Source organism: Sinocyclocheilus anshuiensis, unplaced genomic scaffold (assembly GCF_001515605.1).
Source record: "Sinocyclocheilus anshuiensis isolate Anshui unplaced genomic scaffold, SAMN03320099.WGS_v1.1 scaffold955, whole genome shotgun sequence".
Classification (NCBI taxonomy): domain Eukaryota; kingdom Metazoa; phylum Chordata; class Actinopteri; order Cypriniformes; family Cyprinidae; genus Sinocyclocheilus; species Sinocyclocheilus anshuiensis.
Window position 1 is genome coordinate 378,318 of NW_015546094.1, and position 18,892 is coordinate 397,209.

At 38.9% G+C, this 18,892-nt stretch overlaps 3 protein-coding genes across 3 annotated transcripts in view; 2 read left to right on the plus strand and 1 right to left on the minus strand.

Annotated features, from left to right (window-relative positions):
• LOC107700178 (uncharacterized) overlaps positions 1-8,444 on the plus strand; it is a 9,819-nt gene extending 1,375 nt beyond the window's left edge. Inside the window, exons 2-9 of the mRNA XM_016501735.1 lie at positions 1,396-1,416; positions 1,549-1,821; positions 2,809-3,105; positions 4,180-4,467; positions 4,561-4,739; positions 5,179-5,280; positions 5,410-5,637; positions 6,334-8,444. Coding sequence (XP_016357221.1) covers positions 1,396-1,416; positions 1,549-1,821; positions 2,809-3,105; positions 4,180-4,467; positions 4,561-4,739; positions 5,179-5,280; positions 5,410-5,637; positions 6,334-7,086 — 2,141 coding nt within the window. The 3' untranslated portion in view covers positions 7,087-8,444. The remainder of the gene's footprint in view (positions 1-1,395; positions 1,417-1,548; positions 1,822-2,808; positions 3,106-4,179; positions 4,468-4,560; positions 4,740-5,178; positions 5,281-5,409; positions 5,638-6,333) is intronic.
• A 4,428-nt stretch (positions 8,445-12,872) lies between these two features.
• On the minus strand, positions 12,873-17,328 carry LOC107700177 (zinc-binding protein A33-like). Its single transcript, XM_016501734.1, has 6 exons — positions 17,134-17,328; positions 16,808-16,903; positions 15,987-16,220; positions 15,547-15,569; positions 15,295-15,410; positions 12,873-13,676 (listed from the first exon to the last, which is right to left on the minus strand). Exons 1-6 carry the CDS (start codon positions 17,197-17,199, stop codon positions 13,114-13,116), a joined length of 1,098 nt encoding a protein of 365 aa, XP_016357220.1. The 5' UTR covers positions 17,200-17,328; the 3' UTR covers positions 12,873-13,113.
• LOC107700174 (valine--tRNA ligase-like) overlaps positions 15,182-18,892 on the plus strand; it is a 29,352-nt gene continuing 25,641 nt past the window's right edge. Inside the window, exon 1 of the mRNA XM_016501727.1 lies at positions 15,182-15,186. The gene's annotated coding sequence lies outside the window, so the exon portion shown is untranslated. The remainder of the gene's footprint in view (positions 15,187-18,892) is intronic.

Consider the following 18,892-nt stretch of genomic DNA (forward strand, 5'->3'; position numbering starts at 1 on the left):
ATGCAACGCAACGCGTAAAAAGACAGTATAAAGGCCCGTTCACACCAAGCACGATAACTATAAAGATAACGATAAAGATGTAGTTCTAAAAATCGTTCTCAATATTAAAGAATAGCATAGTTCACACCACAACTATAACGATAACGATACAGAGGAACGATATCTTTGTGATCACTTTCAAAACGTTTTTTTTCCAGCTGATGAACGATACAAACACTGACAGCCAATCAGAATCCATCCTGCTGTAACGAGCTCAAGAATTTAAAGCGGCAGACTCATGTGCGTTAGAATAAACAGACGATATCATGCGCTGGTGTGGACGCCAATATCGTTATCTTTATAGTTATCTTTATAGTTATCGTCCTTGGTGTGAATGGGCCGTAAGTCATTATAATCCGTAATTATGTCCCCACTGGATGCAACAAATGCCTCGTTTATAATGAGTTTTAATGTTTTTGTCTCGTCGCTCCGGCCGGACAGGGCATCACAGTATGGTAAGGGGCGTAACATTTCCGTCTCACGCTTGAGGCATTCGGCCAATCACAACGCACTGGATAGCTGGCCAATCAGAGCACACCTCGCTTTTCAGACCGATGAGCTTTGTAAAAATCAACGTGTTTCAGAAAGGCGGGGCATAGAGGAGAAACAATAATGTACAGTATGTGGAAAATAATGTTTTTTAACCTTAAACCGCATAAACACATTTCATTACACCAAATACACAAAATAATGTTATTTTTAGCAACATCATATGACTCCTTTAAGGGTGGTTTAAGGTGTAAGGGATGGGTAAACAGTGTAATTACAGAAATTAATTACCTGATGCAATTACAGGTAAGTACAATGTAAAAACATGTATGTACACAATAAGTGCATTGTACCGAAGGATTAATTTAAATGTAAGTACAGTAGTTAAGGCCACTTAATACAAAGTGGGACCAAATTGTCATATTAATACATTAAAAATGTCAGACAATATGAAATGGTGTCACGGACAGTGGTTCATTTTTCATAATTGATTCTAAATTAATTTAACAAATGTGTCTTGTTACTTGTGTTAAATTATTTCTTTTAATTTTAGGTTGCCTTTTTTAAAATCTGGCAAGGGGCAAAAGATGAAAATTAGCCTTTTGGGCTAACTTTGGCTTATTTACAGTATTTTGACTGTTGATTACTGAGCATTGTCCCTATTAAATAAATAAATAAATAAAATTAACCAAATACAAAAGAATGAATGTAAATGTAGTAATAATGAATATTCAAATATTGCATAAAGTTTAAGTAGGCCTACATGGTCAGTTTCTGTATGATTTCACTAGTTGATGTCACACTATGCTGTTAATGAATGTGTTTGTGTTAATCTAAACATTGGTGCTTTTCTTTTTGGCTTTTTAGCATTCTCTGCAACTCTGAAAGGTAAAACATAAACACAAGTCACTTTTTAATATTTGTTGTTTATTAATAACAAAAAGAAGCAGTTTCAACAGTGTAAAATACCCAAATATATATATATATATATATATATATATATCTTTGTGTTTCTTGTAGCCCAAGAGATGTCTCAGACTCTGTTTTTTGGGGAAGACTTCCACATCCTCGTGCCGGCCGATGGAGCTGACGTGACGTTCAGGCCTTCGATTGTCCCAGGTCGTGAGAAGCCGCTGATGAGTTCTGGGAAGGTGGTGGATCTCCGTGCCAAACTCAACTCTGCTTCAAACCACCTGATCCTGGAGAATGTTGGAGAAAGTGATGAAGGAGTCTACACCGTCACATCTAACCAAAATCCAGAGGACGTTACACGCATCACACTCTATGTTAGAGGTACTGCATAATTTACCAAAAAATTGTTTGCTCATTTTGTACAGCAGCTTGTACACTAAATTGGATGCGCACTAGAATAGCTCTGAGTGACTTCCATTATTATAGGAAGTCATGTGGTGAACAGTAAGGGAGGTTTAATGACCTGCTGCAGTAATTGTAGCTCTGTCAAGCCACACTGGTTGCCTTCCGTTCTTCTCTACCTAAAGATCCTTCTTGCTCTCTACCCAACTATCTGTTTCTTCCATTATCAGCTGTGCTTACTGGCACTTGGCCTTTTTTCTTTCAACAATTAGTCAGAGAAAGGAAGCGCTTAGGAAAGTCAAACTGAGCTGGTGATATGAACTGTTTTATTTTCTGTTTATTTTCTAATAAACATTAGATAAACATTAAAATTAAACAGATAAAATAGATGAAATTAAAAAGAATATAGCAAAGCTGTCATTCATTATATGCTGGTTTGTAGTTACTGCTAAACGTATATTTCCCATCATTTAAAGAAAATATTAATTTGACAATTTCTTACAAAAACTTGGGAAACAAGGTTGATGGTTCTACTTGACCAACTACAAAAATGTAAAAATGGAATTTAATGATTTACTTCTCATAATACTGTAGAAATATGCGAAAGATGTTCCAAAATGTGGGGTTTAAATTTAATAATTAAAATTTGCTTTACTAAAATGAACTGAATGTCAATTCACTGGAAGATGTCAAAACATGACGCTGTATTGATTTTGTTGGATACACTCGAGAAGGTCTAGCATCTACATCTGACATGGGACAGACCAAAATACCAATTTTAATGGGGAGTACAGACAACTGATGTATTTAGAACTAGCAATTGTTTATGTTACATTAGGTTAATTTCAGTGTATAGTAGTTTATCTAATAGTAAGTTCATATAGTAGGGACATTTCAAAGGCAGGGCAAGTTCCACATCTCATGTATCTCATGTGTTCCTCTCCTTTCTCTCTCTCATTTTTCCAGATTGCTCTAGCGAGGTCATTGTTAGGTACGGCTTAGATTTTCATGTATCGCTGCATGATATCTTGGAGCCAGTGCGTGTGGGCTTTCGCCACAGCACCGTGGAGGCCAATCAGACGTCATTGCCGGCTGATGAACTGCTGAATGCTGATGGAACACCCAAGGAGAATTACCAGGACCGCGTTGAGATCACTCCTCAAAAGTTCACTTTGCGTGCCGTTACAGGGGCTGATGAAGGCAGTTACACCTTTAGTGATTCCATTGGGAAAGTCCAGAAGAAGATCTGCCTGAACGTGAAAGGTGAGAGTGGGAAGAAGAGAGAAGGGAAAACACGCACTTATATCATTTTCAAATAACATATTAATGTCCTAATCCTGACCTTCTGACTGAAACAAGTACAGCAATAATTTGTAATGGTAATTGTGATGCAATATTAATATATGATTAGCTATGGAGGACATTTTGAAGGAGAAATAAAATATGTGAAGGATAATAAAATAAATCATCTAAAAATAAACCCAAAGGCTGCGAACAGGACCACTGTGTGAAGTAGAAGGGTCTTGTATCATTCTGATGAGATTTATTTCGCACTAATAACCAAATAGCTGTACATTTTCCCGCACATTACATGTCTATAAATAAATGGAAGTATTGATTTGTGGTGATATTATTTGATTTCATGAAGAGAAAGAGGCCGCAGAATGATGTGAGATATATGAAACTAGTGTAGGAGAATTTTGTCAGGGACAATGGAAAAATAAACAGTTTAGCGTTCATCATACAAAAACTTTTGGTATTCTGAGAGCCAAAAACGTGTGAAAAATGTGTGAAATATACAACTGGAGGTTGTTTGTATGTAATATACACTCTTAAATATTAAGCTTCTAAAGGTGGTGTTTTGCAGCAATACCATACAAGAACCATTTTGGGTTCACCAAAAAATCTTTCAGTGAACAGTTCTTAAAAGAACCAGTGTAAAGAACATTTAGGGTAAAGAACAAGAATTATTTTCCACGATAAAGAACTTGGTGGAAAGCTTTCATAGATGTTAAAAGTTCTCCTTGGAACCATTGATGCCAATAAATAACTTTTATTTTTAAAAGTGTACGGTCAGTGGAGAACTCTTCAGGTACGTTATAAAACATAACAAGAAAGGATAGTAGGGGAAGTACAAAAAGAGGAAGAGAGACTCTAGTCTCAAGTACAAAAATGGAATAGAGTCTGTCATTTTCTGCCTGCAGCATTTATTCCCTAAAATATTTATGCGTTCTCCTCCCTGCCGATTCTTTTTCTTCTTTCTTCGCTCTCATGACATCATCTCAGCTCTAGTAACAGCTTTCCTTCTTTTTCTCCTTCCTTCTTTCTTTCTACCAGCACATCAGATATTTGCGACCCTTTCATACGGTGGCACTCTGAAAATAAACCTGCACATGAATAGCTCTTTAGCTCGCCTTCTGTACATCCCTCAGTCTGATAAACATAAGTATTTGATTATGGATAACGGAGAGCTCAGCGTGCCTCCTAACGTGGATCTTGAGGGTCGTCTCTCTTTGGAGGATTCTTTGTGTCTTCTGACGGATGTGAGGGCCAACGATGCCGGAGTTTTCAGTGTGACTGACCATCAGGGATTCCTGGTGTCTGATGTCCACCTGGAGATAGAACGTGAGGACATACAATGTGACAAAAGGAAATTAAATGAATAGTTAATTTAACTTTCAAGTTTTGGACTTAATTATGTCTATCTTCCTCTCTCAGCGTACAGGCTTCCAAAACTCTATATTGCCATCATTGTTCTGGTAGCATTGTTGGTGCTGCTGCTGTTAGTGTGCTTGGTGTCATGTTTGGTGAAGATACGCAAACGTGCAGCAAAGGCCAGAGCCATTGAGGAGAAAGCCCAGAATGCAGGCAAAGTGGAGGGAGATGCCTTCAGACAGGTATTTACCACCTATCTTACCACCAAAATGTGAATAAAAACAATTGAATATTCAGTGGCCTTAAACAGTATTTGGACTTATACTAATGTCATTGCATTAGATGCAAAATATAAGATACAAAATAAGTGCCATCTCCAAACAAATGAGGCTCATTTCAGTTTTCATTTTTATTTATCAATCTTTATTATTATGTGTTTGTATGAAAGGTGAAAATGGTCAAAGCCAAAAGGGAATGGGATATTTCTGTGAATATTGTATGGCAAAAAAAGTTATAATATATTAAATGACTTGAATAATTATGCTGAAGTGTCAATATGTAAGAAATGTAAAGTACAAACATTTGCCTTATGCTTCACATTTGTATTTCTTGTCTTCTCCAACATGAAAGGAGAAAATTTTTTTTTTAACTCACTAAGCACTTTGCTCATATTTTTTGCAGGTTGTCAAAGATGCCTGTACCCATCAGAATGAGGAAGCCCCGGCCCTGTCACAGAAAGAAGACATCACTGAGAAATCACAGAGCACAGAGGTCAGCATTAAGGTGAGCACCAGGAAGCTAAAAGACATATGTATATCTAAACCCCAAGCATTTGCTCTATATAAAATGCTGAATTATGTTGAATGTTGTGAAAATGGTCTAGGAACGCTAAGTTCTGAGTATGTTCCTCAGGGTTTGGAGGTGTCTACTAAAGAGCCAAGCCTTCAAGAGAGGAACATGGAGACCAGTGACTCTGGAGTGGGATTTAATACCACTGGGCTCCCGCTTGACAGTGACACTGATGCCCCAACAGCAGCCTTAGCAGATTCTGATGTATTGAGTTCCTCTGCTGCCCCTGATGTGAAAGCCATTCCCAACCAAGCTCCAGAGTCAAAGACAGCCCCCTCACCTCCAAAACCAGCACCTGTGGCCAAGTCGACTGCTCCTCCACCACCTTCTCCCGAACCCAAACCACCAGTAACGCCTGAACCTAAACCCAAGCCTGTGGTCACACCAACACCTGAACCCAAACCCGCTGCTACACCTGAACCGAAAATGACCATCTCACCACCACCTGAAACAAAACCGACCTTAAGCCCATCACCAGAACCCAAGCAACCTGTGACACCTGATCCGAAACCAACAACTGAAGTTAAACCAATTCCAAGTCCAACCCCTGAACCTCCAAAAGCAGTAACACCAACTCCTGATGCAAAACCAGCCGTTACTCCAGATGCCAAACCAGCAGTTTCACCTACACAGAGCACAGAGGTCAGCATTAAGGTGAGCACCAGGAAGCTAAAAGACATATGTATATCTAAACCCCAAGCATTTGCTCTATATAAAATGCTGAATTATGTTGAATGTTGTGAAAATGGTCTAGGAACGCTAAGTTCTGAGTATGTTCCTCAGGGTTTGGAGGTGTCTACTAAAGAGCCAAGCCTTCAAGAGAGGAACATGGAGACCAGTGACTCTGGAGTGGGATTTAATACCACTGGGCTCCCGCTTGACAGTGACACTGATGCCCCAACAGCAGCCTTAGCAGATTCTGATGTATTGAGTTCCTCTGCTGCCCCTGATGTGAAAGCCATTCCCAACCAAGCTCCAGAGTCAAAGACAGCCCCCTCACCTCCAAAACCAGCACCTGTGGCCAAGTCGACTGCTCCTCCACCACCTTCTCCCGAACCCAAACCACCAGTAACGCCTGAACCTAAACCCAAGCCTGTGGTCACACCAACACCTGAACCCAAACCCGCTGCTACACCTGAACCGAAAATGACCATCTCACCACCACCTGAAACAAAACCGACCTTAAGCCCATCACCAGAACCCAAGCAACCTGTGACACCTGATCCGAAACCAACAACTGAAGTTAAACCAATTCCAAGTCCAACCCCTGAACCTCCAAAAGCAGTAACACCAACTCCTGATGCAAAACCAGCCGTTACTCCAGATGCCAAACCAGCAGTTTCACCTACTCCTGAACCCACACCAGCTAAAGTTGGCACTCCTGAACAAAAACCTGCTGTGAGCCCAACACCTGATCCCAAGACTCCGGATCCTAAACTGGTCTCTCCTGAGCCTAAACCAAGTTCACCTACTCCACAGTCTAAACCACCAGTCTCACAGATTCTCGACTCAAAACCAACCACAAATGGTACTCCCGAATCCAAGGCTGACATCGAGTCAGAGCCGAGTGCACCCATATCTCCTGGGCTGGATGTGAAGGGCACAACCCCTCCCAAAACCCCTGATACTGGGAAAAGCTCAGTTAAAACTCCTGAGCTCATCTCCAGTGGAGGTCTAGACTCGGCTGCCCCCAATGACAGTGCACCACCTTCAAGCACTGATGGAGCTGCCACCAACTGAGATTAAAACCATAGCCTCGTTCCTGCCTCCTCCTAGTGTATTAACCACCACAGACAATCGAGACACTAGACTTAACAACAAAGAAGAGCTAAATGACTTCCTAAGGGGGTGGGTTCCTCAGTCTTTTGAGTCTCACTTTTAATACAATTAACATGCATCAATAGAAAGATCCACTGTAAATCCACTCAGTTTACTAATATGTAATCACCCTGTAGCAGAGTTCGAGAGAAGAAGCATTTCCAGCCTTACACCATTGGCTAATTTAATACAGAATGAGGGAGGCTGTCTGGGATATTCCAAGAAAGTGTACAAAGACAAATCTCCCTTCACAGAAATAATACATCACTGCATGAAGATATTGAGAAAATAAATTATGTTATCGGTTCCGTAATCCAAGTTATTGTGGTTGAATTTGGGGAAAGGCACACGGGAACATGGGACATTAATCATTTTCATTCTTTATGAGATCATTTCTGCTCCATTTCGACCAGTCGGAGAATCCAAATAGCTGGACTGATACTGAGAAAGCGACCAACCTTTCACTGTCAGAGGATTGGAAAAGTGGAAAAATCATGTATCACTTTGACCCATGCAAGTCAACATGTCATTTTGACAAGGGAGATGAATGAGGAAACTACAGAAGTGCAAAGCAGAAAGAAGAAATACCAAATACCAAAATCCTTCGTAGACTAATCTGTGACTCTGTGCCTGGAGGACATTTTTGAGAATCTTCTTCTATCAATCCAACCTATGGATGTTCTTGTCCAGAGATGTGACAGTGCACATTTCCTGTTCAGTCAGTAACAAAAATATTGCTGTTGAAATCTTTCCATGAAGTTAAAAAAATTTGTTTAAACATTTCTGTAATCTTTAAAAAAAAAAATGGTTGATGAGAAACAGATGTTGGCAGCAGTATACGTAAACAGGTTTGCTTCATTGAGTGAGCTGTGTCTGATATATCTAAATAGTGAGGCTGTCTCCATCATTAGTGAGTTTTCTGGTGCATTGTGATTGGACTGAATTGATCCTTGCACCATTTTGGCGCTAAGCAATTCATAAAAGCAGTTATGCAAATCAGGTGAAGAGTGCTCAGTTGTGGAGGATGCAGCAGACTACTGCAATATGCTGTACTTTTACTGGCACCTTACAGAATCTCTCCACCACTGCGATACAAACACCTGAATTGGCTTTCTAAAATGTAAAAAGTGTTCTCGGTCGCATACCATTATGCGATTGTTTCATCATCATTTGATGAATTAATCCCACAATCAAAAATTACAGAAAAAGCAGGTGTGTTTGGGTTGAAAAGAATGGCAGTGATTGCAGGTGATTAGTGAATAAGACACTTTTTTATGCTGAAATACAGTGTGCAAAAGTGACGCAAGCTGAGAAGTAGCCCCAGAATATCTTGTGTAGTTAAATTTGCTTGAGGAGCAAGTGGACATGGTTTGTAAGAAGATCTAGATTGTTTGTGTTGCTACAATGTTCCACAGATAATTTTGGATTTATAGTCATAGTTGTAAGACAATAACAGTCTCACATATCAGTTTACATATATTCCTGGTGCCTCCGGTAGAACCTGAGCACCACTGCCTGTTAATGTTGTATAAGTCCAGGAACCCGCTCCTACCACACTATCTGTGGGAGCTGATGTTAAATCACAGTGAGTAGTGGGGATGGTAGCTAACTCGATATTCGTATCAACGTCTTGAAGTGTGGGCAAATCTGACAGACTGGAGGTTTGTGGGTAGACTTTCTAACTGAAGATGATCACTACCTCACATTTAAGCCTGACTAAAGTACTAAACCACTAATTAAACAACATTTCAATGTATGTTGACATTAAATAAAAAATGTAGATTTTTGGCAAAGCACAAGGTTTGAAATGCAATCAAAGGTTTACAAAACTCAATCAGATATTCGGCAATGCCTTTCCCACAAACCTCTGAAAATGGCCTTGTTCTTTCTCAGCCTTTAACAGCTGTTTTAATATCAGTGCAAGGAAATGTCACTTGAAAGTCATATAGTCTTAGTGTCACAACTCATAATGTAAATATCACAAACCCTAGATGCCGTAACCATAGGAGCACTGTAGCATTAAAACGTAAAATGATGATATATTCATGACAAAACAAAATTTGATACATCGTAACTAAATCTGAGTCAAAATGGCTTATGAGCAAGCCTGAACCATATTTTGTGATGTTAAAGATGCACTCCGTAATTTTTGTGTGTTGCACTGGTCGATTGGACACTGGTCTTGGGCCTACACTGACACCTAGTGGTGTGGAGGTAGAATAATGTGAAACCAGTAGTTTTAGGATACCAATACCATTGTAGAAATGCTCTGTTTGCAGTCAGCTGCGATCAGTTTATAATGAATGAAAGTGTCTAATAATAAGAGGGTGGTCTTCGAGATAAAGAGATAAAGTAGTATTCAGCTAGTCGTGTGATTTCAACATGGCGGCACCTATGAGGTGACCCACTCCATGTAAAATAAAACAGCTGTTTGGGCTGATATTAAAACATATTTCAGAAGTGTTATTAATTTATTTAGCGGTAAAACTTAAAAAAAATACTGAGTCCACCTTTAAAGTTACTGTTTGGAGAGAGAGAGAGAGAGAGAGAGAGAGAGAGAGAGAGAGAGAGAGAGAGAGAGAGTGAGAGTGAATCAGTATTGAAGAACATCTAAGCAATATTAAAAAAAAACGTGCAGATACACACTGATACATGTACACATGCATAATAATAACTTGTTTTGAAGATTGTATTGTGAGGTTCTGTAGTTTGGTCTTCAAGTTCCAGATTCTTTAGTTTCTCAAAATGATTCACAGGCAGGCAGACACAGGAGGGGTTTTATAATTTTTTTTACAATACAAAACCTATAAACCTAGTGTAGCATAACTGTCATGCTCCCTTCAGCTAATCCCATTGGCTGTTAAGCGTGAGCTTGATTTCACATGCCCTTACTTTCATCTCCAGCAAATTATGTCACTCTTAAGTGCATCCCGGTAATGCACATTACACAGGTTTCCAGGCAAAATCAGTTTTCCTCTGACCACTCCCTGAATCATCACAGTGTCTTATCGTGCTTAAGATATTCGCTACCCTTCAGGACACTGCCACTGATATTAGTCTTGTATCATGACATGATTACTGTCTGTTTTTGTATTTTGTGTGTTGATGCTTGTGTTGTATGTATATGGGTGCAATTTGGTATTTTTGAAGAGAGATTATAGATGTTATTCATCACTGGCAACATCAGGAGGCCTGTATGTGTTTGTACAAGTGCATGTGAGTATGTTTGTGTGTATCAGTGTGTTAGCAAGAAACTCCATTGGATAGCTGTCATTTCAATGCAATTAGCAATGTCCTTTTTCTCCCCGGCTTGCTGGCAATTGCTGTTCCTTTTTAAGTGGTATTAAATTCAGATTCAATTTAAGGGAGTGCACAGTGCGAGATTGCTATCAGAATGGACTCCATGCTGTCTAGTGGTACCCGACTGCTATCTGTTTTGATACCAAGATAGCCGTGTTACAGGTCGCTTTGATTTAGTCGGCGCTCAAGGCTACACCAATGGAATAGTAATCCAGTTTATATAGCACTTTTCCCTTGCTCAAAGCGCTTTACAAAATTCAGACACTAAAGTAACGATGCATCGTCATTGCAGTCTGTCATTGCATGCTATAGAGTTACTCTCCCATAGTGTCCGTCTGTGCTAGTGTGGTCATGCATATGTAGGAGGTATAGTGTGTAGACGTCTAAAAGTACTCTGATTTTCATGTATCACACGGCTCTGCAGGTCTCTGATTGGATAATTCCATTGTATAAAACATCCCTGCTATGGATGTCACTGAAAATGTTGCATTCTATGTGTCACCCTATATCTTTCCATTCCATTGGTTAGACCTGATTGGTCGAAAACATTCTAAAGGGCATTAAAGGGATAGTTCATCCAGAAAAGAAAATTCTTTAATTTTTCACTCACACTCATTGCGTTCTAAAACTGATTTTCTTTTGTCCATACAATGAAAGTCAATGAAAGAGATGAGTGTTTTTTTAATCCCCACTGTCTTTCATAATATGGATAAAAACAATTGAAACTTTCCACAAAAGAAAGTCTTACTGGTTTGAAACAACATGAGGGTGAGTAAACAAAACAATTTTCATTTTTGGATGAACTATCCCTTTAATCAAAACTCAGAATTCAATGGGTGTGGAATTATCTGTCAAGAGTGAGGAAAATGAGCGGTGAGAATGTATAGAGTATGAGAAGCCCAAGTATCCTGTGGTGTTGTGCGTGTTTTAAGTAAACTCAACGTGCAGTTGTGTCCCACAGGTGCATGAGAGGTTTCTGCCTCTCTTTTCCTCTCCTTATTCCACCTGAGTGATGCTCTACAGTTTATCAGTCCCCGTTCTTCCTTTTTGCACAAACACAACATAAACATTTTGTAAAGAAGTGACACTTCCTTTATTTCATGCCTACAAATGATAATAAATGATTTTAAAATGTTTCAAAGTGTGTTGTTTTTTCTCCTCACACCTGTGACGCAGCAGTTATAAAGGCACTCTGACATGGCTCTCCTGTGGCTGTGAGATATTTGCAAAAAAAGATAGTGCTTTCTGCCCTTGTAGTCAATCACATTCAAAGTCACTCATCTGTCTCTCTAGCTTTTTCTTCCCTTCTCCCCCGCCTGTTGCTGGCAGGGTGCAGAGAGACCCTCCCTCTTTTGTTTTGTCACTCCAACAGCACATAGCTGGCATAATGCAACAGACCTGCCTAGCTTATTTATAGGCAAGTAATGGTAAACCGTCGCTTTTAACAGTATGTCAACAGGCAGAGAAATGTAATTCATTTTTTATTTTTTCATGGCTTTCTATTTTATTGTGCAAGTACACTTATTACGTTACAATACATGCACAAAGGTGACTTTCAAACAGTTTGCATGATAAATGACATGTTTTTTATTTATTTGCATACAAATATATCAAAATAAAAAGAAATAGTTCACTCCCAAATGAAAATTCTATTATTATTCATTCACCCTAATGTCATTCCAAGCTCCATCCTTCCATTCTCCAAACTGTTTGTCCTGTGTAGGGTCACGGAGATGCTGGAGCCCACCCAGCATTTTGGGCTAAAGGCAGGGAAACACCCTGGACAGATGGTCAGTCCATCACAGAGCACCCGGAAATAAGCCACACAGGCAGAACATTCAAACTCCACACAGAAAGGCCTCCTGACTTAGCTGGGACTCAAACCAGGCACCTTCTTGCTGTGAAGGTTAACATTCAGCCAACATGCCACCCGAAGATAAAGCACCTGGTATTCCCAGGCAGTCTCCCATCTACTAACCGAGCCAAACCCTGCTTAGCTTTTGAGATTAGATGAGATCCAGCATTCCAAACTCATGTTTTTTTAAATACATTTTTATTGTTTTTTGCTATTTATTGTATTTTTACACATCGATAGTTCACTGTGACCACAGACAGGACAAAAAAGCACTATAAATGTTGTCCATGTGAGTCATGCACTATTTTCGCTGATAATCATCTTCACCTCCTCTGCAGCTCTCAAATCAGATATGGTGCATGCCAGACATCAATAAAATCAAAGCTCACTGGTTTCCGAGAGTCTCATAATCAACATTGTGACATCAAACTGTAATGGCATACAGTTTTGAAACATGACATCTTCTTTTATGTTCAACATAAGAAAGAAGTTCATTCAGGTTTGGAACGACATGAGAGTAAGTAAATGATGACAAAATTTTCATTTTTGGGTGAAATATCCCTTTAATATCTTACATTTATTCAGTGAAGTATATTAGTGGAGTAATGAATAGTGAATGATGGTATAGGGGCGATTTGGGATACAGCCAGTTTAGTGTTACTTAAACAGATCAGCCAAACACAACTACTGTACACAACAAAACCGCTCTCTAGCTTTACAGGCATCCAAGCTTCGAGGTGATCAGAATTTAGCATTTCAAACTGTGTCAGCAATGGAACATCCATGTCAATCCCTCAGAGTGATGGATGAAATATGGAAAGAGGAGCGCAGTTCTTTCCTTCATCTGTGTCACATGGGTTGTAGAATGGATAGAGCGGCACTAGAACAGTCCCTATGTAGAATGAGAAGAGTGGCGTCATGGTGGCAGCATTGTAGAAAGAAACCTCCTCGTTATCACAGTCCAGGAAGATGCCGATGCGGATGGGGAGGGTGTATGAGAGCACCTTTGTGGGCTTTGGGTGGGTGCAGGCTGTGATCGAGCCATTTCTGAGGGACAGTGTCCACAGTCCGTTTAACGTTGAGGAAGAGTCCATCTCTCCACGGGGTATGTCTACTCTGGCCACACCCACTCGCCAGGCAGTTTTGCCTTTCACCTCCACCTCCCAGTAATGACGGCCATGAGTGAAGGCCTCTGAACCCATCACGCAATAATAGAAGTGGAAGCGCTTTGGGTTCCTTTCATCTGGGTTCTCGTTAGGCAGCACCTTGTCTTCCTCGAAAGTCACTGAATTTTTCTCAGCAGAGAGGGTTAAGTGGGGATGTGCCGTTTCAGGGTCAAAAGTCAACTTGGATATGTCTGTGTATGCAAATAAGTTATTCAGAATTGATTTACATCAGATTAATCAGTAATCTATAGTACAATATTTTTAATGTAACAAACAATACACATTTACCTTACAGCCCTGCTGAAAAAACAAAACAAAAAAAACAATGGAAACCATCAAAGAAATTCTAATGGTTTCCACTACAACATTACAAACCATAAACTTTTAACGTCAGCTTTTTTGGGACATATTCCATTAGGATTTAATGGTTTTAACAAGCCACCAATAGAAGGTGACCAATAGCAGAAACCCACAGGGTCCATTACAGTTTCCATTAAAACCAATACAAGTCCCATTATAACCAGTAAAACAATTTCTGTGATGGTTTCTATATTGTTTTTTAGCAGGGATTTACAGTACTAGGCTAAAGTAGTGGTGTTTTGTTTGTGAAATGAAATATTCTTGTACTCTTTCTGAAATTAACTTACATTTTTCATCTTTTAGAGTCTCCTGATGGACTGCTTTTCTTCTTTCAAAGACTGGCATAATAGCATGTTTTGCAAGTATTTTGAAGTAGCATTTCATACATTCATCCCACTGAATGTATACTTCCTTTACTTAATAAATCAGTGATTTGAGTTTGAATGACTTGAATTAACTCGTCCGAAATAAAATACTTCAGAATACTTATGGTAGGTCATGTGATAGTAACAACATGGTGGACATAGTACGTCCGAAATTCATTCATAATACCCAAATTCATACTAAATAGAGCATACTTTTTTAACAGTTGCGAAGAAAGTTTAAATTCAAATGTTGTACCTACTCAGTTTGCAATTTTGGTCGCACCGAATGTTTTAAAGGGGTCATATGATGCGATTTCAATTTTTCCTTTCTCTTTGGAGTGTTACAAGCTCTTGGCACATAAAGAAGATCTGTAAAGTTGCAAAGACTAAAGTCTCAAATCCAAAGAGATATTCTTTATAAAAGTTAAAGTACGTTTTTTATATTTAAAGAATTTGCCACTGACGATTCAAACACTATTTTTTTGGCCAGTGTAGAGTAGCACTTGTTGTTTGTCATTTCTCCGATCACAAATGCAGACATGGTTTTATGTTACGCTCCGGCCGGACAGGGCATCACAGTATGGTAAGGGGCGTAACATTTCCGTCACACGCTTGAGGTATTCGGCCAATCACAACGCACTGGATAGCTGGCCAATCAGAGCACACCTCGCTTTTTCAGACCGATGAGCTTTGTAAAAATCTACGCATTTCAGAAAGGCGGGGCATAGAGGAGAAACAATAATGTATAGTATGTGGAAAATAATGTGTTTTTTTAACCTTAAACCGCATAAACACATTTCATTACACCAAATACACAAAATAATGTTATTTTTAGCAACATCATATGACCCCTTTAATTACTTCATTTAATGTCTCATAGCACAAATCTCACTTTTTGCGCCACCACCTGGTGGCAATGTAACCTGCAGAAATAGTGACTTAATGAATCATTGATGAGAAGATTAAAAAGATTGGAGTACTTGGCATGAACCTAACCACCACCACTATAGTGAGAATTAAAATAGTTCAGATTTCTCTTTAGTATGTAAAAAAATATATATTATTTAAAATTTAGTCTTAGTACTTGGGTAGAGAGATGTTTTCATGTGTTTCCAGATCCGGTACTGAATGGGCCCCACAAACTGACCAGAGAGAATTTCGCTGTCTATTGGGGCAGGACGAATAAAATTCACCTCACATCTAATGAAGATAAACAATCATAGCTGAGCAAGAACAGAGGTAAATGGTGAACAGAATTAGAAAAGTAACAACAATGATTAAGATTATACGAGAATTAGAGACCAAGTGAGAAAGAATAAAGAAAAAAGACACTTGCCTTTTCAGAAGCTCTTTGATTTCCTAAATGGATTAAAAAATATAGTGTTTAGAGCAAGAATTTTCAGATTTAAACACGTTTCGCTGCCTGATTGCAGCAGCCAGCTCTTCAGATTCCTCACTCTTTCAATCATGTGATTGTTTAAGCACTTGATCTGAACAGTGTCAAATGGCATCTAGCATGTTCTGTGGGTGTCTACTGGATGACTTATGAAACTAACCCTGTTAGTATTTTACAGTACATATATGATGTGGTCAGAGTAGATGATTTCATAACAGTTAAATGCACAATAATAAAATAACATAAAAACTTTAAGTTTTAATTAGACAATCCATAGAGGATAAGGAACTATTTCTCTCCCAGTGCAGGTCACTACACCATAAAGATCAAGATTTTACTGCTTAGACTGTTAGTTTATACAACTTAAAATGGAAATCCACCTTCAAAAGTTTGGGGCTGTCATCTTCCCGCAGTTTGCAGTTCAGTGTCTCAATGGCTTTCTCTAGATCTCTACTCTGCGTGCCAATCTTTTTCTCTCTCTCTTTTAAGATCTTCACTCGTCTGTCCCTTTCCTTCCTTAGCCGTTCCAGATCCGTCTCTTCCTCCTCATCCAGGAAACGATGGAGGTTTTGGAACTCTGCTCGGATTTCACGCTCTATCTCTTCAAATCTGTTCTGTGAAAGAGCGGAAAAAGGAGACATTAATGACTTAATGGGAAACATGAAGGAAAAGAGACTAATAACATAAAAGACAAATAACTCTGGAAAAAATGAGCAGGCTAAGATTAGCTTACTAATGAAGTTATTACTCAAATTTAATACCAGAAATTGTTCATTAGGAGTTTTAGATACTGTAGATCTGTATGTTTTGTGGAACCTACTGTATGCCAAATGCCAAATTAGAGGATGATATGCATCAAGAGTTGTTTAAATATCAATGTCAGCCGTTTCTGAACAGGCCATATAAAAAGCTGTAAAATACTGGGGGTCTGAAGAAAAGTTTAGAATTTCCAAAAAAAAACAAAAAAAAAACATTCTATAAATTTTTGGAAGGGGTGATCACATATCACCTCTATCATATTTTTGTTTTGTGAGTTATTTTCCATATCAGCTAGTAAGTTATGCTGTGAAGAAAAGACCAAAGTCACAGAAGAGGAGCAGCGCCAGACGTCCAATATCAAATCACAAAGATAGTCCGGTGCAGAAAAGACCATAAATACTTTTTCCACATATAAATATTACCAAGGTAAATCAGGCAGTACCTCGACCTCCAGTGCGTCCACAAAGGCCTCTTTCTCAGCCTCATAACATTCATCAATTTCATGTTTGATCTTTTTAATTGCTTGAATAAGCTTCTCCTGAAACACAAACAGGCACAGTTTGTAGTGTAACAGTCTCACTTAATAAAAACACTAATTAGATTATGAACAGTTTGCATAGTCCTAAACAACTGATTTTCTTTTTATTCTTTAGAAAGAGTCCAAACACCACAAACTCTCGTCCCATTTGGAACCTTCTAGAAATAAAAGCAGTTCACACTGTGTATTTCACCTTGCCATGACATAGGAAGGTGACATTTTATTCTTACCTTTTGGGCACTGAGGAGAGAGTTGTTAAAGTTGTTGTTTGTGTCCTTCATGTGATTTGTGTGCATTCCAATTTATCTTGTAAGAACAAAGCAGACAGAACTCTGGTATCTCACATGTGAGAGAGAGAGGGGTTAAATCAAGCTGACTGATAGGTGTGTATAAACACGCTCACAGACAGAGAGAGAGAGAGAGAGAGAGAGAGAGAGAGAGAGAGAGAGAGAGAGAGAGGGGGGGGGGAGAAGAGAGAGAGAGAGAGAGAGAGAGAGAGAGAGAGAGAGAGAGAGAGAGAGAGAGAGAGAGAGAGAGAGAGAGAGGAGGGAAGGACAAAGGCAATATGAGGGCAATATATCAAAGGAGGGCGACAGACTGATTGGTTCAGAGGCTGGAGGTGACCAACACATTCGACTGATCTAAACCAGTTACATTAAAAATAAATACAATGTAATATCAGTCATGGCTTTGACTTTACGTATTAGGATGTCAACACAGGAGAAGAAAAGCAAAGGGAGATATTGTGGGGTCCACAGCTGTCTCACTGCACCACACGAGCGATTTATGGAAGTGAGGGAAGAGATATTCTATTTCTGTCTGCAACAAGAGCTAACGTCAGAGAACAGAGGCAGACTATTACAGGCAGCAAGACAGATAGTAGGGCTGGTGAGGGGCTTATATTTCACTCTGGAAGGGGTCTGACACAAGGATTTTGTCTGTTTGTGTGTGTATATGCACAAATGATATATAACAGCAGAGAAAGAGAGACTATGTGCCTGTGTTGTATGTGCAAACAGAGGAAGATTATGTTTCATAAAGAGCAGTCTGTCAGGCAAAGATTTTTCGAATATTTCTGTGGAATAGTCGAGGGCAGAGTTGTATGACAAGAAAAAATCCTTTGTGGAATATGTCACCTCTCTCTCTTTCTCTTTCTCTCTCTCTCTGTGAAAACTGCTCAGCCAAGGCAATGTATTATTCATGGACCTGTCCTGAGTGTCTGACTGCTGAGATGCAGACTCAGTAAAAGGGAGAGTGCAATCATTTTTAAAGCACAGTCACATACAGCACATATCATGCACGTTTAACACACTTCAAAATGGTCGAATCACACAAGCTATTTTAGAACTTAATGATACTGGGTAGTGTCTCTGTTTCTCTCTTTTTATTCTTTGAGACCTAGGGGCCCAATATGTCCCCGCTGGTAATTCTACTGCAATGATGACAAAGCTGTTTGTTTTTAAACATTTTTACTGGGCTAAAAGAAAGTAGGAGTGTCAGTAATTTATCAGTATTTATCAATATTTATAATGTCATATATTTTTTTTAAACAAGTAATAAATTATGTGTTCTCCAATAAAATCAACAGTATTGGGGGTACAAGTAAAAAAAGAAATGTGATGTGAAGGTTATTGAGGCCCCCTAGTGGACACCGACCCCCTGATTTAGCTATGGGGCCTGCAGCGAAACAATTACATTTTAGTTTAGTTTTAATTTTAATTAAATTCATTACGTGTATATAATTCATTTTAATTCATTTATATTGGTAATGTGAATTGAACTTAATTTTATATTTTGTTGTTATTTTTATTGCCTACTGTTGGGATGTGCTTTAACGATGGATGATAAAAAAAAAAAAAAACTTAACTACTCAAGGATACTCATATGGGGAACTTTGAAAAAAGCATTTGTTTAGAAATACATTTCTAGTTGAAGATTGACTAATGACTCCAAGATCCATTTCCTGTGCGCGTATTACGTTGAAAGCGG